The following is a 23,849-nucleotide window of genomic DNA, read 5'->3' as shown; positions in this document are numbered from 1 at the left end:
TTCAACGGGTCATTGTACACGTTAAATTACAGTGAATTATTGCAAAAGGGAAGGTAGATTATATTTATGAATAGTGAAAGGTCAGGTAAGAAAGAAGGTAAGTGTGTAAAGAAGAAGGTAGAAAATGAGAAGTAAAGAAAGTTTATGAGGCTAGGTGACATTATGTATAATTATTCATTATGTTGAATGTTGTAATTTATTTGCTTGTAAGCTTACTAAGCCTAGTGCTTACTCTATTTATTTTCTTTTTCTTTTTCTTATAGTTTTTATCAAGCCACTCGGGGATCGAAGGAAACGTCGGAGACCCGATCACACTATTGAAGAAATCACATTGGTATAGTTAGACGTTTCGTTTTGTGTATGGCATGTATAGGAACTTGGTTTGTTTTGATATGATATGATCAATGAATGATGTGTAAATACTTGCTAGTGATTAGCTAATAGAGTGGCTGATGATATACATGTTTAATAGTATGTATGATTAAGTAGTAACTATCACATGAAAACTAAGAAAAATGTGAAAGTAACTTAAAAATAGATTCAAGTATCAGAAATAATGGGATTTTGAAAAATCACAAGAAATTGTAGAGACATGGGTTGATGGTGAATAATATATGAAATTAAAGCTCGTTGTGTCTATTTTCATATGGAATAAGCAAAACAGGTAAAAGTTTTGTATTTTATAGGGTATCTGAGTTTTGGTGAAATAGGGCCAGAGCGATTTCTGGATCCCTTGTTCCAAATTTAGAAATTCAGCATAAATTTTAAAAAAATAATTAGGTGGTGTAATTTATATGGTTAGAATCCTTATTGAATCTAGTTTTAATAGAAACAAACATTATAGTCATATGATTTTTTTACAGAGAGAAAAGTGGTTCGTAGTAAGTAGAGGCCAGTGCAGTCAAATTCTGAAATAGGGGTAACTTTAACTAATAAACTGTACTAATTGGATTAGTCAAAAATTCTAGAAAAAAATTAGTAGATAGATATATAAGTCTAGTTTCAGGAAAAATTTACGGATATTAATTTTAATTTTTGAAACTCGAGAAATGAATTTTTAAGCAACCATGATGCAGAAAAATAGTTTATTCTGAAAATTAAAATAAGTGGTTTAGAGTTGTTTAAAAGGTAAGATAAGTTTAGTAACACCTCAAGCTTGACTCCGGTGACGGTTTTAGGCGTGGGGGTGTTACACAAATCCTTGAGAAGTAAGTTGCAACTGTATTGATGATCCACTTTGTTGAAGGATATTATAACCTTAAAAATGATCTAAAAAACTTCTGTGGTCTAAAGTTTTTGGTGAAAGAGATATATGGTAGCCAAAACCAAGGAAATTGTTTATAACTTGATGAGATTGTAGAGGATTTAACCTTTCAAGGAAAGCTCTATGCAGCTTGTCTTCTCTTTGTTTATTGAAAGTTGTGATCTCCTTGTGGTTTTCCCGGTTGTCATGACCTGTATGCCTATCTTTTCCTATCTTTTATTTTGTTTTTGGATGTTTAGTTCTGTGTATATGTTCTTGTGAACATGTTAATGTTAGTGATCAAATTTATTTTTTTTTCTCCCTCTGAGCTACAGTTGTCCAGGACTGATACTTTATTTATTATTCTGTCCTATGACAGACAAAGGAAAAATGTTTGCAATTAACCTGAATAATTAGTTTGTCATTCCTGACCTTAACCCAATTAACTGTATCCTTTAAGCTGGTCAGACATAAGCAATTGCATGTCATCATATGACAGAATTATTGAAACATTCCTTTCAGTTGTCTATAGACTATTTTTCTTTATGACTGCAGAATCCTATGTTATACCACTAAGAATGCTTCAATTTTACCAATCAGATGCCCGACCTTGCTGGAAAGTAGGATACTAATTATGGTTCTGGAAGATTTCAACGGGGAATGCCTTTTTTCTGTTGCACCAAATAGTGTCTGTTAAGAGCTAAGGTACAAGATAAGATGTCAGCAATACGTTTTAATTTTATGCTACACTAAAGATCAAAATTGAACATTCCTATCAAATCTGGGATTTAAATTTAAATAGCTTCTTAATAGAGCATTCGTGATGCTGTTTAAAATATATGTATCTGTTGGAAATTGGCCTGCATGCAGCATGTGAATTTCCAACATGTCAAGAAGCAGCCGGAGCCATGTATGCAGCTGTGAAGAAAAGAGATCAAACTGTTGTATTATTGCCGGGTGAAGTATGCATCTTGAACCAGAAAAGTTGGCCTCCATGCAGCTCACACAAGAATTCATGCACATAAGTTGTCTGGGTAAAGTATGTACAAGAATCCATGCACATAAGTTTCCAGGGTAAAGTACATGCAACTGAAGATGTTATGCTACTGCTTCATCTCAGTTTCATTTTGTTACCTTTTAACAATGTTTTTGTAATTTAGTTCATTTTGAATTATGTTTGGATGACAAGTTGATGATGTAACTTGATGGTCAAAGAGCTGGTTACCAACTTTGTTTAAGTGTGCAAGTAATATCACCTAGTTCCAATGTAATAAGTGGAGTTAGGTAGTGTTTAGGTGATGAATTTGTTGATCTTTTGACCAGCCAATGACTGGTATATGTAATGGCTTTTGAGCCAAAGTTTCTGTTGAATGAAATCATCAGATTTTCTTTCCATATGCTCCATTTTCTTTGCCTTCAAAATTCTGTTCTTCATTCCTGGCAGTAGCTCAAAGCTTGAACTCCAAGCATTTTTCCTTCATTCTTTATCTGGGTAAAATACGTTGCTGTTAAAGTCCAGATTGAAGTTCTTACTTCATCCGGTTAAAGTGTGTCTAACACCAAAAATTGGTATCAAGAGCTCATTTCTTAGAGGACCTGTTTCATATACAATATAAAACAAGATGACTTCATCAAGCTTCTCACCAGCTGCACCTCCAGTTTTCAATGGAGAAGGATATCACATTTGGGTAGTCAAGATGAGAACCTACCTCCAAGCATTTGATCTATGGGAGGTAGTTAACTCAGATGTTGAACCAGAACCATTGAGAGCAAATCCAACAGTGGCTCAAATGAAGCAGTACTCTGAAGAAAAAAGTAAAAAGCACAAGGCCATGTCATGCATTCAGAATTGTTTTTCCGATGCAATTTTTACTAGAATCATGGCTTGTAAAATACCAAAACAAGCCTGGGACAAACTTAAGGAGGAGTTCCAAGGCACAGAGAGGACAAGGCAGCAGCAGTTGTTGAATTTGAGAAAGGAGTTCGAGAACTTGAAAATGAAGGAAGAAGAATCTGTCAAGAAGTATTCTGACAGAATCATGGTTGTAGTTAACAGCATAAGGCTCATTGGTGAGCAATTTGATGAGGCAAGGATTGTGGAGAAAGTGCTCTCTACCTTACCAGAAAGGTATGAGGCAAAAATCTCATCTCTTGAAGACTCAAGGGACCTCACCAGCATCTCTTTAACAGAGCTGATCAATGCTCTATATGCACAACAGCAAAGGAGGGCCAGCAGATCGGAGGAGCACCAAGAAGGTGCCTTTCAAGCCTAAGCCAAGTCTGCCTTGAGCACCTCTACCTACAAAGGTAAGAATACCTGGTCAAACGAGCCTAAAGCAGATGGTGCAGGAAGCTATCCACCCTGCCCAAACTGCAAAAGGGTAAGTCATCCGGGTAAAGTATATTGGTTTAGGCCTGATGTGCAGTACAGATTCTGCAAGAAGATGGGTCATGTAGAAAAGGTTTGCAAAAACAAGGGCAGACAAAGATACAACCAACCTCAGTAGCCAAGAACTGAAGCTCAAGTAGTAGAAGAAGACAATGACTAAGAAGAACAAGTTTTTGCAGTTTCTTATTCAGCTGCAAAAGGAAAAGCCACAAATGGATGGTTGATAGGTAGTGGTTGCACAAACCACATGACCCCTGATGCTAACAATTTTGTGACACCCCGAATGTGACCCTAGTCGGAGAGTGGTTTCGGGACCACGAAACCGAGTCACAAGAATAATTAAGTGTTATATTCCGTGCTTATTGTATGTGGAATTGGTATGCGTAAATATTTCGTGTCTCGATTTTTATTAATTAGGTGCTAATTTATAAGAAAGGACTTAGTAGTGAACTTTGAAAGTACGATAGGGAAATATGTGATGACTAATTAAAGCATGCATGCAAAATAATGGACTTGCATGTCAAATTTCCCTTTTTTACAAGTGATGGCCGGCCATGACAAAGTGATATGGGCTAAACATGTCATGAAACATGTTTTGTTGGGCATTAGGGAGAAATCATAAACAAATAAGCATGGGTAAGAAAAGAATGAAAAAAAAATGTGTGTGAGAGAGTAGCATTCCCCCCATTGCCGTGCAACCAAGAAGAGAAAACAAAAAAAATTTGTTCATCCTTTCTCATCTTTTTGGCCGAAAATCATAAGGAGGAAGAAAGGGATTTTTGCTCCATTTTTTGGTTTAGAAGAGAACTAGAAGGAGATTTGGCCATACTTGTACCAAGATTAAGGTATGTATGAGGTTGTGTTTGGAGTTTCATGCATGACTTGGTTACTAACTTGATGTGCATGTTAGCCATGGCTCAAATCTTTGTTATGCCATGGAAATGGTATTTGGGCAAAGTTGTTATGGTGATAAAGCCATTGCATGCTAAGTGTGAAGCTTGATGATGATGCATGCAATGATGGATTTTCTATTCATGAGTAAGATTTTGAGTTTTCTTTGTTTTATCATGGTTAAAGTTGAAAAGGAGCATGATTGTCATATTCGCCATGATGCATTCTTGAGCATGATTCATGCTTCTTGCATGTTAGTTAAAATTTGTGTTTTGGATGGCTATGGACACCTTGAAAATTCGCCATGCTCATATATGCATATATATGATTGCACATTATGTTTGGTTATGAACTAAGTGATGAATGTATTGATTTAAAGAAGAAAATGTGGAAGAATGCTTGTGAAATTGCAAGCACAATTCTGCCTAGCACACATATAAGTGCTTGATGCTATATTATAAGTTTTGGGCCACAATGTGCAAAGCATTAATTAGTAGATTGCATGCTGTTTTTGTGAGGTATTAAGTGCAAAATTGACCTCAACATGTACATGAATATTCGCCTTGGGTAGCCTATTGAAGGCCTTAGCATTTCCTTGATGCTCAAATAAATTGTTTTGAATTGCTTGATGTAGTATAAAATGTGCATGACCATTGTGTATTCAAGCTAAAGAGTGGCCATATGACCATTTAAAATCCTTGTCATATTCGCCATAAGCAAGCACAATGAGGTTTTAATAAATTGAATTTGTTTGAATTAGCTCAAGAGCTAAGAGGGCCACAATTGGACAAGGGAAGGAAAAGGTGATCGAATAGCCGAAAAAGCCGCTCGACAACATCCGAGGTAAGTCCTCAAGAAGTGACCTTACTTGAATTATGTGAGATGAAATATGGATGTGTATGATTATTGATTATGTGTGTATGAGTATTTGAATTCCACCCGGCTAAGTCCCGAAGCGAATATGCTAATGATTATAATTGTGTTTGAGCCTTAGTAACGAAAATGAAATATGTATGTCCAATGATTATTGATGTATGTGTGCATGAGAAATTGAATGATATCCGGCTAAGCCCAAGACAACTATGTTGAAATTATATCCGGTTAAGACCAAGGCGCTTGTGCTAGTGGCTATATCCGGCTAAGGCTCAAGGCATTCGTATGAAGTTATTCTATCCGGCTAAGACCAAGGCATTTGTGCACGTGATTAAATCCAGTTATATTCAAGAATCTTGGGCTGGAGGTGAGTGTTGGTTGCGAAATGAATTTAATTAGTACACTCGGAAAGCCCAAAGGATAAGGTACGTTATATGTGCATTGGAAAGTCGACGTGTTTGAGCAACATTCGCTCAATCGACTAATGAATTTAAGTTATTGAATTGATTGATGCTTTGCGAACTTATATAATGATGAAGTATGAAGTAAGAATGTGTATTAATGAAATGATGCATTTGGCTATGTGAATGTATTGCTGTAAATTATAGTTCATTATATTCCTTGAGACTTACTAAGCATAAAAATGCTTACCCGTTGCTTTGGCTCTTAGTTTTCTAGATTTCGCCGAGGCAATCGGATTTGGGATCGTTGAAGTCGAAGTCATCCACACTATCAAGCCTCCATTTTGGTATAAATTTTGGTTGAACTTGATATGGCATGTATAGGACTACCCCTTGTTTGTTAAATATGTTGTAATGTAAGTATGTACGGCCGTGCGAAAATGGCTCGAAAAATCACCAAAATTCATAGGAATTGAATTACATAATGAATAAGCTATGTAAATTAACCTTTATGAGTCTATTTTCATATGGAAGAAACGAAACGGTCATAGGAGTTACAGGTTAAGAGATATTAAAGCTATTGTGAGACAGGGCCAGAATGGTTTCTGGGTTCCCTGTCGCTACTTTAAAAATTCACTATAAATTATCCAAAAATAATTAGGAGATATACCTTATATTTACAGATTCCATTTTGAGTCTAGTTTCATTAGAAACAAACGACACCAGCATTAAAGCCCTGTACAGAGAGATATTCAAGTTATACCGCGCGAAGGTCAGAGCAGTCGATCCCTGTAACAGGGTAACTTTAACTAATAAACTGTACCAATTGGCCCGACCAAAATCCTAGAAATAAATCCATGGATGGATATATGAGTCTAAATTCAGGAAAATTTACGAAACCAGTTTCCGAGTTTTGAAACTCGAGATATGATTTTAAGGCGACAGTGACGCAGTTTTCCAGCCTGACTGGAAATGTCAAATTGGTGGGCAAAAACATGTGAACTTGGTTTGTTAACCCTCGGGTCCGACACCGGCGATGGTCTCGGGTTTGGGGTGTTACAAATTTTAAGTCAATTGACAGAAGCTTCAAAACAAATGTGAAGGTCGAAAATGGACACTTCATCAAAGTTGAAGGCAAAGGAGATGTGCTGATAAACACTCCTATAGGTACCAAACTTGTTACAAATGTCTTGTTAGTGCCTGAAATTGATAGAAATTTGCTTAGCATTGCTCAACTGCTTGAGAAGGGCTATTCAGTTGTATTCAAAGGCAAAGAATGTCTGATTAGTGATCCTAGTGGATCCAAGCTCATGACAGTAGCTATGACAGAAAAAAGTTTTATTGTTGACTGGAATAAGAGTCCAGATAGTGCCCTGCAAATTACCGCAGATAAATCCAAGTCAGGTCACAAGAAGCTTAGCCATGCCAACTACATGTCAATGGCTCAGCTAACCAAAGAAGATTTGGTTGAAAATTTACTAATTCAGTTGAGAAAGAAAGGAAACTTTTGACACTCAAAGAGGTGCATGATATGCATAGGAACCAATCATCTGCTCAGATAAAAGAATTAGAGGCACATGTAACTAGCTTGAAGCTTGAGTTGAAATCATTGCAAGCAACTAACAGAGATATGGCGGAGCAATTAGAGAACAAAGCAAGTGAAGCAGAAAAACTGGGAGAACAAAATTTAAGACTCCAATCCCGTATTTCAGAACTCAAAATAATGCTAGAAAAGAGAGAAAAAGAAATTTTTATTCTCACGAAGAAACTTGAGGATAATAGCAGTGAATCATTGTCTGGTGTGAAGAACTTGACTGCTCAGAAAAATAATCTGCTATTAGAGAAGGAGACGTTGCAAGCTGAGAAGGCTCTGTTGAAAGAAAATTTTACATTTGAAGGTGATGAAGCATCAAATCAAGTACAGAGGTTAATGGATGAGGCAAATACATTACAGCAACAGCTGGAATCTCTTCATATCCAGAAGGCAAAACTGGAATTGCAGTTTGAGAGAAAGAAACAAAAGTCATCTGAAAGATTGAATAAAATGGAGAATCAAAAATCAAAGTTGAAGCAAATGGTCGAGGACCTTCAAAGAGATTTGGAAGCAAAAGGAGATGAGAAAAATGATTTAGTGAATAAAATCATCAGAGAATGCTTAAAGAACAAGAGTTTGCAACATGCAAGCCAAGGAGGAGTGTTGGAAATTGGCCTGCATGCAGCATGTGAATTTCCAACATGTCAAGAAGCAGCCGGAGCCATGCATGCAGCTGTGAAGAAAAGAGATCAAAATGTTGTATTATTGCCGGGTAAAGTATGCATCTTAAACCAGAAAAGTTGGCCTCCATGCAGCTCACACAAGAATTCATGCACATAAGTTGTCTGGGTAAAGTATGTACAAGAATCCATGCACATAAGTTTCCCGGGTAAAGTATGTGCAACTGAAGATGTTATGCTACTGCTTCATCTCAGTTTCATTTTGTTACCTTTTAACAATGTTTTTGTAATTTAGTTCATTTTGAATTATGTTTGGATGACAAGTTGATGTAACTTGATGGTCAAAGAGCTGGTTACCAACTTTGTTTAAGTGTGCAAGTAATATCACCTAGTTCCAATGTAATAAGTGGAGTTAGATAGTGTTTAGGTGATGAATTTGTTGATCTTTTGACCAGCCAATGATTGGTATATGTAATGGCTTTTGAGCCAAAGTTTCTTTTGAATGAAATCATCAGATTTTCTTTCCATATGCTCCATTTTCTTTGCCTTCAAAATTCTGTTCTTCATTCCTGGCAGTAGCTCAAAGCTTGAACTCCAAGCATTTTTCCTTCATTCTTTATCCAGGTAAAATACGTTGCTGTTAAAGTCCAGATTGAAGTTCTTACTTCATCCAGTTAAAGTGTGTCTAACACCAACAGTATCAGGTGATATTAGTTCTAAAAGAAAGAAGTTAAGACAAATTAATCACATCACCTTTATTTTTGTTTATAAGTTTTTTGGTAGTTTAGCTGTTTTCTGACAAGCTCTATTTTGCATAAAATATTGGCTATTTAATTTTTACTGCATTGCACTGTGCACAAGTTACTTACAAATGACTAGGTGTAGTATTTAAGACACCTCATACATAGCTAGGCCTCATCAAACTGATCATGTTTTACCAGTCAATTGAACAAGTGGCTGTAGGCCCGAATTTTGCAAGTTCAGATAAAAGCATTGATGAAACAACTCCAACCATAGTAGAGACTGAATCATTTATGTTATGGTCGCATTAGATCAACTTTATTGAATTTCTTTTCTTCACGTCAGCTCTCATGGGTTTTGTAAACATTCATCGTACCATAGGTTTCATGGTGTAGACAACTCAGCTGTTGTTTGAATGTATATAGTAATTGACATTCAATTTGGTATGTCAAAGAGCCTGGTCAATCATTGTTATTGAACTGAGTCTGTAATGGGAGATATAAATCAGTGATTCAGAGAGAAAATAGATTTTTAAGAAGGGAAAGGAAAGTTGGAGGGGAACAGGGAATCTAGGAGGGTGGAGAGCTAGCGACGTGGTTCAAGACTCTTGTCAGTTCAAGTAATGATCAAATGAGAAAAAAATTCAGTTCTACCCTTAGGAATTTAGATAGAAGAGTGAAAGAAGATTATGTGTTTCAGAATCTTTAATTATTTGATATTATTAAATAGTATATTTAAGAGATTACAACTTACATTTTAGAGATTCTAATTAAAAATATTATTTCCTAGTTAAATTCTACGTGTATATATAATTGTACATATTTCTAAGAAATGTATAATTTGAGAGTTTTTTGAAAATTTTCAAGAGAATATTTAATAAAATTGTTCTATATTTTATTAATCAAGAACTGAATTTAAATAAAGAAAAAGTCCTAACCAAATTGCGAAAGTAATTTCTTTATTTTAATAAACTACTAAAAGATAAAATAAAATATTCCTAGAATATCTCAAATGATTTATTCTAAGATTTACCTACCTAAATAACTTTAAAATATATCCCCAAAATATATGGTTTTAAGTACTTCAACACCTTCCCTCAAGTTGGTGCATATATGAAAATTATGCCCAACTTGCTTACAAGCAAATCAAATCTTGTCTTAGAGAACCTTTTGGTGAGTATATCAGTAATCTATTGTTTCGAAGGAACAAACCGCATGCAAACTTGGCCTTCTTCAATTTTTCCATTGATAAAGTGTATCAATCTCAACATGTTTAGTCCTGTCATGTTGGACTGGGTTGTAAGCAATACAAATGGTAGCTTTGCTATTAGAGTACAACTTCATTGGTGAAGTTATTGGTTTCCTTAGCTCTTCCATAGTTTTTTTTAACCATATCATTTCACAAATTCCTTGAGCCATTGATCTAAACTCAGCCTCTGCACTATTACAACATTTTGTTCTTTGCTTCGCCAAGTCACAAGGTTTCCTCAAACAAATGTACAGTATCATATGATGTAGATCTTCTATCTGCTATTGAGTCTGCACAGTCTGTATTTGTATAAGCTTCAATTCTTCTTTTTTCGAATTTCTTGAAGAATAAGCCCTTTTTAAGTGAACTTTTCAAGTATCTCAAAATCTGAAATATTGTTTCTTATGTTCCTCCATTAGGGAGTGCATAAATTGACTCACTAAGCTTATTGTAAAAGCTATTTCTGGTTTTGTATGTGATAAGGAAATTAACTTATCAACTAATCTTTGGTAATGCCTTTTATCAACTAATTGTCCTTTATTTTTGAATTTTACATTTGGATCAATTGGTGTGTCAGCTGGGTGGCAACCATTCATCCCATCCTCTTTTAAAAGATCAATCACATATTTTTTTAAGAGACCACAAAACCCTTCTTTGATTGAGCAACTTCTATTCCAAGAAAGTATTTCAAAAGACCCAAGTCTTTAATCACAAACTCCAATGCTAGATGCTCCTTGATACTCCTTATTTCATCCATATCATTTTTTGTAAGAATGATATCATCGATATAATCTATAATAACTACTATTTTACCTTTTTGTGAGTGTTGATAGAACATTGTGTGATCAGCTCGCTCTTGTGAGTAATCTTGTTTTTTAACAACTTGAGTGAACAGTTAGAATCAAGCTCAAGGAGACTGCTTTAGACCATAAGAAGATTTTCTGAGCTTACATACTCGAGTTCCGAATTTTTCTTCAAAACCTGGAGGAGGATCCATGTAAACTTCTTCTAGTTCCCATTTACGAAAATTAGCAACTATAAAGACCAATCAATATTAACAACAATTGATAAAAGAAATTTAACATAATTTAAGTTGGCTATTAGAGGAATTCAAGATGGTTTATCCCGTATGTTTGAGTGTGCCCTTTAGTCACTAGCAGGGCTTTGTATCTATCTAAAGATTCATCCGGTTTGAATTTGGTTGTGAATACCCATTTACAACCTACTGTTTTTTCTCGATAGGTAATTCCACTGTTTTCCATGTAACCGTTTTTTCAAAAGCACGCATCTCCTCTAAAATAGCGTCTTTCCACTTAGGAACTTGTACAACATCTTTCATATTTTTAGGTATTTTCCTAGTATCAAGACACGAAACAAAGGTTGAGAATGTTGAAGACAATGCTTTATAGGACATAAGTTAGACATGAGATATTTGACAACATTTCTAACATTTTTTTATTTTAGTAATTGGAATATCTAGATTAGAAAATTCATTGGTTGAATTATGAGTTTTATCTAGACCTTTGAGAAGATCTTGAGGGTCAGATTCTTGGTGATGAATCTGGTGGATTCTGCTTTCTTGATTTCACTTTTTCTTGAGTAAATAATTAAATCTTTTGTTTGTCAGTTATTCTCATGATCAGACTCTACACCTTCATACTTCTTTTTATTAACAAAATTAACATCATTAATTTCTATGTTCATAAATTCGTGTTTCCTATTATTACAACCCTTATATTGTATATTCCTAGTATTTTCTTGATCAATTATAGGATCTTCCTTACTATAATTCCCTCCTTGAAGATTAGAATCAAAGTAACATTGTGTCTCAATAAATATGATATCCATGGTAACAATAATCTTTCTATCAATTGGATCATTGATAATACTCTAAAATGACATACTTTTATGCGCTAAGTGCACATACATTTTGAGTAGAATCCTACTAATTTGGGTTGTTTATGATTTTTTATCTTTTAGGGATTAAATTGAAGGTAAAAAAAATTGGGGGGAAAAAGCGTAAATCTAAAGATAAAACAGGCCACCATGTGAAATAGAGAAGAAAGGGTGCTGAAAATACAAAGTGTGGAAGATTTAGGGCAAAAAATCAAATAAGAGATTTATGAACATAAGGCTTTGTTTAAATTTGAATTTTATTTTTAAATTATTGTTAGGATTATTATATTGTTTAGATTTAATTTCAAAGTATATCTTTTAAACATTATTATTTAGAGTTTAAATAGAAACAAACTGGGTTTTTTATGTACTATAAATAAGGGATCACTTTTGTAAAAAACTCCTTCCCCTTAAGGCTCTTAGCCATTTGTTTGTTTTCCTTTCCAATAAAATTTCGTTTCGTTAAACTTGTGTTTTTATTCCCAAAAAGCATGAGTAACTAAATTCATCTAGTCAAAGGTTATCAAAATTCCTTAAAAAAGAGTTCATGAGGCTTAGAACCCACACTTAACCCTTTTTAACGAGTATTCATCATTTCTCTGCATTACGAGATTGAAGCTTCCATCCATATCCTTTCAAAAGTATTCTTTTCATCTTGTATGTTTTGGGAAGGTTGTACAGTTGGTTTAATAACTTACTACGTCAGAGGTAGTCGAGTCCAAGAGATGAAATGGCATGGTATTTTTCATTAAAAAATGATGATCTAGTATAAGATAGTCCCACAAAAGTGACGGTTAGCTAGAGTAAGGTTTCTTTAGATCAGAAGACTATAAAATAAGTAGAGTTGGTGGTCGTAGGTTTTTTATTTTACTGTAATGAGCTTATTCGGTCATGAGAAGGATCACTGAAAAGTTTATAATTGAACCAAAGGAGGATCGAGATAGCCGAAGGTTGGAATCCTTCGAATCGAAAAACCCCTTCTCTTAACTCTCTTTCTTTTAACAATTGCAATTTCAATTTACTCAATTTTAACTCGTCTATATTTTTAGTTCTATTTTTATTTTTTCCCCAAGTTAGACATTTTTCTTAGGCACAACTGTGCCCAAGATTTTGAGGAACAAGAAACTTAAGCGATCTAGTCTCTGAGGATTTGACCCTACTTCTCTTATACTATTCTCTTCGTTATTTTTTAGGGAAATGTTATTTCTTGTGCTTTCAACGATACACGAATCATAACATTTGTAACCCTTTTTATTAGAAGCATAGCCAATAAAGACACATTTTTTTTGCTCTAGAATCTAGTTTACCTTGGTTGTGAAGTTGAGCAAAAACATTACACCCAAAAATTTGGAAGGATAAATCTGTGATCAATTTAGAGTTAGGAAAGTTATCTTTAAAGAGATTGAAAGGAATTTTATAGTTTAGAGTTTTACTAGAGATTTTATTAATAAGATATGTAGCTGTTAACAAGGCTTTGCCTCAAAGATAACATAGTACTTGACTAGTGAACATCAAGGCTCTAGTTACTTCTAAAAGATGTCAGTTTTTTCTTTCTGCAATCTTATTCTGTTGTGGTGTATTTATACAAGAACTTTTGTGGATTATTCCATGTTTGGTTAAGAAAACAACTAATTGGTCATTAAAATTTTTTTCACCATTGTCACTTAGAAATATTTCTATTTACACACCAAATTGTGTTTTCAACATGGCATAAAAATACTGAAACACATTTTTAACTTCAGACTTATCTTTTAATAAAAACACCTAACAAATATAAGTATGATCATCAATAAATGTGACAAATCAACGTTTTCTTGAAAAATTTGAGACTCTTAAAGGTCCTCAAACATTGCGATGAGTTAATGGAAAAGGTTTGGAAGCTTTATATTTTTGAGGTGAAAAGAATGATATGATGTTTAGCCAATTCACAAAATTCACAGTGATATGAAGGACTTATATTTTTAAATAGATCAGGTAACAAATATCTTAAATAATAGAAATTAGGATTTCTAAGCCTATAATATCAAATCATAACCTTATCAAAACTAGAAACAAAATTTAAACTCTAAGTAGTTGTTAGTTGTCCTATATGGTCATTGTCAAGGAAGCAAATTTCACCAGATTCTTTAGTAGTGCCAATTATCTTCCCGGAGACCATGTCCTGAAATTTACACATAGAGGAGTCAAATATAACATGACAATTCAAGGGCTGGGATAAGTTACTGACAGATTTGAGATTACAAGCTAGATTTGACACATGTGAAACATCATATAAAACCAAGGAAGGTAAATTTTAATTGTGCCTCTCCCGGCTGTTGCTGAGAACAACCCATCTAATTTTTTTGTTTCCTGCACAAGCTATGTAAGTTGAGAAAATAAAATGACTACTAGTCATGTGATCACTAACTCCAGAATAAATGATCCACGTGTTTGTTTTTCAAAGCTTGATATTGAAAAAAATAGAAAAATGAATACTTAATTGGGTAAAGAAGGAAGAAGGATTATTGGATGAGTCAGGAACAAAAGAATTCATCTGAAATTGTGGTGATTGAAAAAGCTTGTGTAGATGTTCTAATTGTTCCTTAGTGAATAGAGACCCTTTCGGAGAACTTTGGCCATCATAATTTTCATTAGTCATGTAACACCCCGAACCCGAGACCATCGCCGGTGTCGGACACGAGGGGTTAACAAGCCAAGTTCACATGTTTTGCCCACCAATTTGACATTTCCAGTCAGGCTGGAAGACTGCGTCACCGTCGCCTTAAAAATCATATCTCGAGTTTCAAAACTCGGAAACTGGTTTTGTAAATTTTTCCTGAATTTAGACTCATATATCCATCCATGGATTTATTTCTAGAATTTTTGGTCGACCAATTGGTACAGTTTATTAGTTAAAGTCACCCATGTTACAGGGATCGACTGCTCTGACCTTCGCGCGGTATAACTTGAATATCTCTCTGTACAGGGCTTTAATGCTGGTGCCGTTTGTTTCTAATGAAACTAGACTCAAAATGGAATCTGTACATATAAGGTATGTCTCCTAATTCTTTCTGGATAATTTATAGTAAATTTTTAAACTTGCGACAGGGGACCCAGAAACCGTTCTGGCCCTGTTTCACAATAGCTTCAATATCTCTTAACATGTAACTCCTATGACCATTTCGCTTCTTCCATATGAAAATAGACTCATCAAGGTTCATTTACACAGCTTATTCACTATTTAATACCATTCCTACAATTTTTGGTGATTTTTCACATTCACATCACTGCAGCTGGCAGCATCTGTTTTAAGGTAGGTCTTATCTATTTTTGTAGTCTCCATCAACCAACTAGTCTTGCCATACATAGGTTCACATATGATCATTTTAACCATACCAATGGCTGATCATGTGACCAACACTCCCATTTCCAATCCATAATCACATCATGACACCATATATATACATTCAAACCACAAATAGTCTAAGTTCATGCTTCCTTTTACGAGCCATTTTCATGGCAGTATACATATACATCGCCACATTTTTAAACCAACAAGGGTAGTCCTATACATGCCATTTCAAAGTTCAACCAAAATTTATACCAAAATAGAGGCGTTGATAGTGTGGATGACTTCGACTTTATTGATCCCGAATCCGATTGCTATCGAGCGAAATCTATAAAACAGAGCCAAAGCAACGGGTAAGCATTTTTATGCTTAGTAAGTCTCAAGGAATATAATCAGCTTTAATTAAAGCAATACATTCACATAACCAAATGCATCATTTCATTAATGCACATTCACATAATCATACTTACTTCACCATCCCAACTCTTATGTTCATACACAAATAACGGCTTCATTAAGGCCGATAACTCGTTCCATCATAGGAGCGGATATTCATACGCTCTTACTCCTAGCGCAAAAGCACACACCGCACTTACCTTGTCATTGGGAAATTTCACAAGTGCATTAGCTGAAATTTTCCAGCAAGCTTATAATTTTCAAATCACATACCTTCGAGTTTAACCGGATGTCGCTACTCGTTCAATCGCCTTCGGATATAGCCCGGTTATGGTAACCCGCACCAAGGCCTACGGGACTTAACCCGATATCACGATTTGCACAAATGCCTTCGGTCTTAGCCCGGATTTAACAACTTGCACGAATGCCTTGGTCTTAGCCCGGATATAGCTACTAGCACAATTGCCTTCGGTCTTAACCCGTTATAATTTCCAGCATAATTGTCTTCGGGCTTAGCCCGATATCATTCAATTTCTCATGCACACATACATCAATAATCATTGGACATACATATTTCATTTTCAGTTACTAAGGCTCAAACACAATTTTAATCACTAGCATAATCGCCTTGGACTTAGCCCGTATTATTCAATACTCATACACACATAAATCAATAATCAATACATCCATATTTCATTCCACATAATTCAAGTAAGGTCACTTCTTGAGGACTTACCTCGGATGTTGTCGAATGGCTTTTACGGCTATTCGATCACTTTTCCTTCCCTTGTCCAATTGTGGCCCTCTTAGCTCTTGAGCTAATTCAAACAAATTCAATTTATTAAAACCTCATTGTGCTAGCTTATGGTCGAATATGACAAGGAGTTTAAATGGTCATATGGCCACTCTTTAGCTTGAATACACAATGGTCATGCACATTTTATACTACATCAAGCAATTCAATACAATTTATTCGAGCATCAAGGAAAAGCTAAGGCCTTCAATAGGCTACCCAAGGCGAATATTCATGTACATGTTGAGGCCAATTATGCACTTAATACCTCACAAAACAGCATGCATTTTACTAGTTAATGCTTTGCATATTGTAGCTCAAAACTTATAATATAGCATCAAGCACTCATATGTGTGCTAGGCCGAATGTGCTTGCAATTTCACAATCATTCTTCAACATCTTCTTCTTTAAACAACCATATTCATCACTTAGTTCATAACCAAAACATCATGTGCAAACATATATATACATATATGAGCATGGCCAATTTCAAGGTGTCCATAGCCATCCAAAACACAAATTTTAACTAACATGCAAGAAGCATGAACCATGCTCATGAATGCATCATGGCGAATATGACAATCATGCCCTTTTCAACTTCAATCATGATTAAACAAAAGAAAACTCAAAATCTTACTCAAAAGTAGACAATCCATCATTGCATGCATCATCATCAAGCTTCACACTTAGCATGCAATGGCTTTATCACCATAACAACTTTGGCCAAATACCATTTCCATGGCATAACAAAGATTTGAGCCATGGCTATCATGCACATCAAGTTAGCAACCAAAACATGCATGAAACTCCTAACACAACCTCATACATACCTTAATCTTGATGCAAACTTAGCCAAATCTCCTTCTAGATCTCTTCCAAACCAAGCATGAAGCAAAACTCCTCCTTCTTCCTTAGTTTTGGCTCAAAGAAAGGATGAACAAATTTTTCTTTCTTTCTCTACAACTCACGGCAATGGGGGGAATACCACACTCACACACATTTTTTTCATTCTTTTCTTACCCATACACCTTTGTTTATTATTTCTCCCTAATGCACCAACAAAACATGTTTCATGACATGTTTTGCCCATCCTCTCTTGCCATGGCCGCCACTTCATGTTGGGGGGAATTTGACATGCAAATCCCTTATTTTTGCATGCATGAGCAACTAGTCATCACACATTTCCCATCATACTTTCAAAGTTCACTACTAGGTCCTTTCTAGTGAAATTCGCATTTATAACACTAAATCGAAACATCAAAATGTCACACACAAATTAACACATATCATAGGCATCAAAATAAATTTTAAATTATTTTTATGCCTCGGTTTTGTGGTCCCGAAACCACATCCCGACTAGGGTCAATTTTGGGTCACACAACTCTCCCCACTTAAGAAATTTTCGTCCCAAAAATCTTACCGTAAATAGGTTTGGATATCGCTCTTTCATAGAGTTCTCGGTCTCCCAAGTAGTTTCTTCTATCCCGTGCTTGAGCCATAACACTTTCACCAATGGAACCCGCTTGTTTCGCAACTCTTTCACTTCGTGATAGGATACGAATCGGTTCTTCCTCATAACTCATATTAGCTTGAATTTCAATTTCGATGGACTAATCACGCATGCGATGGATCGGATCTATAGCGTCAAGCATCGAAACGTGAAAGACATCGTGAACCTTTTGAGTTCGGGGCAAAATCAAACGATATGCCACTGGACCGACTCACTCGGATATCTCATATGGCCCAATGAACCTCAGCTCACTTGCCCTTACGGCCGAATCGAGTATCTTTTTCCAAGGCGATACCTTGAGAAACACTTTATCACCCACCGATACTCGATATCCTTACGCTTCAGATCCGCGACGACTTCGACGATCGGAGGCTATCTTCGACTTTCACGGATTACTTTCACTTTCTGCTTCAGATCTCTAATCAAATCCACCCGAAAATCTTGCTTTCACCGAGCTCGGTCCAAAACAATGGTGTACGGCATTTACGACCGTACAAGGCCTCGTAGGGTGCCATCTTAATACTTGATTGAAAGTCGTTGTTGTAAGCGAATTCAACCAACGGCAAATACCGCTCCCATGAACCACTAAACTCGAGGACGCAACATCTTAACATATCGTCAAGTATCTGAATTATCCGCCGGATTGACCATCGCTTTGGGGTGAAAGGCGGTCTTGAAATGCAACTTGGTACCCAAAGCTTCTTGCAACTTTTTCCAAAATCGGAGGTAAATCTCGGATCTCTATCCGACACGATGGAAATAGGCACCTGTGTAATCTCACAACTGAGAAACGTATAATTCGCTAATTTGTCCATTGAAAAATCCGTGCGTCGACGGGACAAAGTGGGCCGACTTAGTCAATCTATCTACCACGACCCAAACGCATCCTTCTTACTTGTCGACAATGGCGGTCCGGATACAAAGTCCATTGTGACTCGATCCCATTTCCACTCGGGTATCGTGATTGGTGAAGTAATCTCAAGGCACCGATGTTCCGCTTTCACTTGTTGACATATTAAACATCTCAAACAAAGTCGGAGATGTCTCGCTTCATACCATGCCACCAAAACCGACGTTTCAAATCATTGTACATCTTCGTACTCCGGGTGGATTGCCATTCGGCTACAATGGGCTTCATTCGAATTATCGAAATGAGTTCAATTCTTTGGAACACAGACGACTTTTGAACCTCAAACAATCGTCATCGTCGATTTGAAATTCGAGTCCTTGTTCGAACACACTCGGCCTTTTGCGACCAACTCGTCGTCGACTTTCTCGAGCTTCTCGAATTTGATGTATCAATAGTGGTTTGGCTTTCAATTCAGCTACTAACACACTATCGGATCGAATGACAAGTGCATGTTCATCGCTCGTAAGCGAATAATGATTTACGACTCAAGGCATCCGCAACCACATTCGCCTTTCCCGGTGATAGTCAATGACCAGCTCATAATCCTTTAATGACTCGAGCCAACGTCTTTGTCGCATATTTAAGTCTCTTTGGGTCATCAAATATTTGAGACTTTTGTGATCCGAGTACACATGGCACCTTTCACCAAATAAGTAATGTCGCCAAATCTTTAAGGCGAATACGATGGCGGCCAATTCAAGATCATGGGTCGGATAATTTTTCTCGTGTGGCTTTAATTGCCTCGACGATAGGCCACAACTCGACCTTCTTGCATCAATACACAACCTAATCCAAGTAGGGAGGCGTCGCTATAGATGACAAACTCTTTGCCGACTCGGGTTGCACTAGAATTGGGGCTTCATCAAATAAGTTTTCATTGATCGAAACTTTTTGGCATTTCTCCGTCCATTCGAACTTAACATCCTTTTGGAGTAAGCCATCATCGGCGTGGCTATCGTTGAGAAGCCTTTACAAATCGTCGGTAATAACCGAAGCCCCAAAAAGTCTCGAACCTCAAGAATATTTCTGAGGCTTCCAATTAAGTATGGCTGAAATTTTATTCGGTCGACTCGAATACCGATCGCAGATACCACATGACCCAAGAAGCTAACCTCTCTTAACCGAACTCACACTTCTTTGAACTTAGCATATAATTGCTTATCCCGTAAGATTTGCAAAGACTAACCGCAGTGTTCAAGATGTTCGGTCTCATTTCTTGAATAGACCAAGATGTCATCAATGAACATGACTACGAATCGATCCAAATATGGTCCAAGATCCGATTCATTAAATCCATAAATACCGTAGGGCATTAGTGAGCCCAAACGGCATCACTAGGAACTCATAGTGACCATATCTTGTTCTCAAGGCGTCTTGGGTACGTCCGAATCTCGGATTCGCAATTGATAATAGCCCGATCTCAAATCTATTTTCGAGAACACCGAGGTTCTTCAGTTGATCGAACAAGTTATCGATACGTGGTAACGGATATTTGTTCTTTATCGTCGCTTTATTAAGCTGACGATAGTCGATGCACAGCCGCATGGTTCCATCCTTTTTTTTTTCACAAACAACACTGGCGCACCCCAAGGCGAACAACTCGGGCGAGCAAAACCTCTATCCACCAATTCTTGCAACCGAGCTTTCAACTCCTTTAATTCCGTTGGTGCCATACGATACGGAGCTATCGAAATTGAGTGGTACCGGTACCAATTCGATGCCAAATTCTATTTCCGAACAGTGGTAAACCCGCAATTCTTCGGGAAAACATCCGGTATTCACAAACCACGGCACAGATTCGGGTTTCTTTTCCGATTCCTTGTCATCGAAAGCACGACGCAAGGTACGCCGCACCCTTTTCTTACATATTTCGGGCCAACATCGCGATATTACACCGGCAACCCTTTAAGTCCGTAGACTCAACCCGAATTATCTTGTTATTCGTGCTCCTAAAATCGATAGTCTTGCTCTTGCAATTTACAACCGCATCGTGCATGGTCAACCAATCCAACCCAAGAATAACGTCGAACTCATCGAACGGAAAAAGCATCAAGTCCGCCGAAAACAAGAACCTCGAACACTAGGGGACTTTTCTTGCACACTTTGTTGACAAGCACGTAATGACCCAAGGGTTTGACACCGAATTACAAACTCAAGAGACTCAATAGGCAAAGTCTTATCGGATGCTAAGGTTTCACATATATGAATGAGTAGAACCAGGGTCAATCAAAGCAATCACATTTGTATTGAAAAGAGTGAAAGTACCGTAATGACATCCGGAGAGGCAGATCCTCGGCGTGCGCGTATGGCATAAGTCCTAGCAGAGCACGAGCCTCGGATCGATGGTAGCATCTCTAGATCCTCTCGACCGCCAACGACATTGCCCATATTTCTAGGTGGCCTACCTCGAGCAAAGTGGTAGCACCCGGTTTCCACTCGACTTACATTCTGCTCATGCATCCTCGGGCAATCCTTCATAAAGTGGTCGGCCGACCCACACTTATAGCGAGAGCGATCACGAAACCAACAGCTCCCAAATGCCATTTGCCACAATGTGGACACTCCGCCTCTCTCGGCGATCATTTCCACCATGGCGATTGAAGTGACTCGTGTGGTCACAGGGGTCGATCGCGTCCTCGTCTAGAAAAGCCCAAACGCTCTAGACCGGCTCGCATCATCTCGAAATCTCTTTGATGCTTGTTGAAGAGACTTTCCGAGGACCTCTTTCGAATTCTCCAGTTCCCACATCAGCTTTTTGTTTCTCCTTTCTAAGCTCTTCGACTTTACAAGCTCGCTCAACAAGTACTACGAACTCTCGATCTCGAGAATGCCAACGAACATCCTTATATCATCATTCAGCCCATCCTCGGCGTTTACACATAATGGCTTTGACGAAATGCATTCTCGCGCATCGCTAAGCCTCACAAATTTTCATTCGTAGTCAGAATCGACATAGAACCTTGCTTAAGGTCAAGGAATTCCTTCGCTTTTGGTCGATGAATCTCGATCGATATACTTTTTTCGAACTCGGTTTGAAAGAATTCCCAAGTCACTCGCTCTCTAGGTACCACGAAGTCGAGTACTCCACCAATAGTAGGCGGACTCACGTAGCAAGGAGATGGTACACTTTAAGCACTCATCGGTGTACAGGATAGCTCATCGAGCACCGGATAGTGTTATCCAACCAAAATTCAGCTCGCTTCGGCATCATCATCATCCGTAGCCTTAAATTCAGTGGCCCCATGTTTTCAATCCTATCGATGGGGCTTACTTGACCTTATTTGGTCAGTCACGGAGGTATTGTAGGTGCGGGGTTGCATTTGTCGGGAATGGAGGTTGTGGAACAGTAGTGTTAGTTCGAATGTATTGATTAAACCATTCGCTCATCACACTATAAAAGGCTTGCCTAGCCTCGTCATTCGGATTGCTGGCCATAGGTTGAGAGTCCGCCACGCTGTCCCTTGCGCGAGCAAGCGCCACACTCTCCACATCATCAGCTATCGCTCGGTTGGGATCGGGATCCATTGCTATAAACAAACACAAAGTCAAATTGTCGTAAATCACCACACTATCGAGTCATCATTTAATGGCATGTATAGCTAGACCCCAAACACATCACGGTAGTCCTAGAATCGACTAAACCGTGGCTCGATACCAATAAAATTGTAACACCCGAACCCGAGACCATCGCCGTGTCGGACACGAGGGTTAACAAGCCAAGTTCACATGTTTTGCCCACCAATTTGACATTTCCAGTCAGGCTGGAAGACTGCGTCACCGTCGCCTTAAAATCATATCTCGAGTTTCAAAACTCGAAACTGGTTTCGTAAATTTTCCTGAATTTAGACTCATATATCCATCCATGGATTTATTTCTAGAATTTTGGTCGGGCCAATTGGTACAGTTTATTAGTTAAAGTCACCCATGTTACAGGGATCGACTGCTCTGACCTTCGCGCGGTATAACTTGAATATCTCTCTGTACAGGGCTTTAATGCTGGTGCCGTTTGTTTCTAATGAAACTAGACTCAAAATGGAATCTGTACATATAAGGTATGTCTCCTAATTCTTTCTGGATAATTTATAGTAAATTTTAAAGTTGCGACAGGGGACCCAGAAACCGTTCTGGCCCTGTTTCACAATAGCTTCAATATCTCTTAACATGTAACTCCTATGACCATTTCGCTTCTTCCATATGAAAATAGACTCATCAAGGTTCATTTACATAGCTTATTCACTATTTAATACCATTCCTAAAATTTTTGGTGATTTTTCACATTCACGTCACTGCAGCTGGCAGCATCTGTTTTAAGGTAGGTCTTATCTATTTTTGTAGTCTCCATCAACCAACTAGTCTTGCCATACATAGGTTCACATATGATCATTTTAACCATACCAATGGCTGATCATGTGACCAACACTCCCATTTCCAATCCATAATCACATCATGACACCATATATATACATTCAAACCACAAATAGTCTAAGTTCATGCTTCCTTTTACGAGCCATTTTCGCATGGCCGTATACATATACATCGCCACATTTTTAAACCAACAAGGGTAGTCCTATACATGCCATTTCAAAGTTCAACCAAAATTTATACCAAAATAGAGGCGTTGATAGTGTGGATGACTTCGACTTTATTGATCCCGAATCCGATTGCTATCGAGCGAAATCTATAAAACAGAGAGCCAAAGCAACGGGGTAAGCATTTTTATGCTTAGTAAGTCTCAAGGAATATAATCAGCTTTAATTAAAGCAATACATTCACATAACCAAATGCATCATTTCATTAATGCACATTCACATAATCATACTTACTTCACCATCCCAACTCTTATGTTCATACACAAATAACGGCTTCATTAAGGCCGATAACTCGTTCCATCATAGGAGCGGATATTCATACGCTCTTACTCCTAGCGCATAAGCACACACCGCACTTACCTTGTCATTGGGAAATTTCACAAGTGCATTAGCTGAAATTTTCCAGCAAGCTTATAATTTTCAAATC

The 23,849-nt window shown here is 37.2% G+C and overlaps 2 protein-coding genes across 2 annotated transcripts; both read left to right on the top strand.

Annotated features, from left to right (window-relative positions):
- The first annotated feature begins 2,865 nt into the window (after positions 1-2,865).
- LOC108464810 (uncharacterized) lies at positions 2,866-7,308 on the top strand. The gene is made up of 3 exons (XM_017765083.2): positions 2,866-3,499; positions 3,584-3,705; positions 6,901-7,308. Exons 1-3 carry the CDS (start codon positions 2,866-2,868, stop codon positions 7,306-7,308), a joined length of 1,164 nt encoding a protein of 387 aa, XP_017620572.2.
- Positions 7,309-7,328: 20 nt separating this feature from the next.
- On the top strand, positions 7,329-8,689 carry LOC108464809 (uncharacterized). The gene is made up of 2 exons (XM_017765081.1): positions 7,329-8,108; positions 8,636-8,689. Exons 1-2 carry the CDS (start codon positions 7,329-7,331, stop codon positions 8,687-8,689), a joined length of 834 nt encoding a protein of 277 aa, XP_017620570.1.
- Positions 8,690-23,849: the final 15,160 nt, after the last annotated feature.

The sequence above is a fragment of the Gossypium arboreum genome, chromosome 8, assembly GCF_025698485.1.
Source record: "Gossypium arboreum isolate Shixiya-1 chromosome 8, ASM2569848v2, whole genome shotgun sequence".
NCBI lineage: Eukaryota > Viridiplantae > Streptophyta > Magnoliopsida > Malvales > Malvaceae > Gossypium > Gossypium arboreum.
Note: the sequence above shows the minus strand (reverse complement) of the source record. Positions and strands in the feature narration are given on the sequence as shown.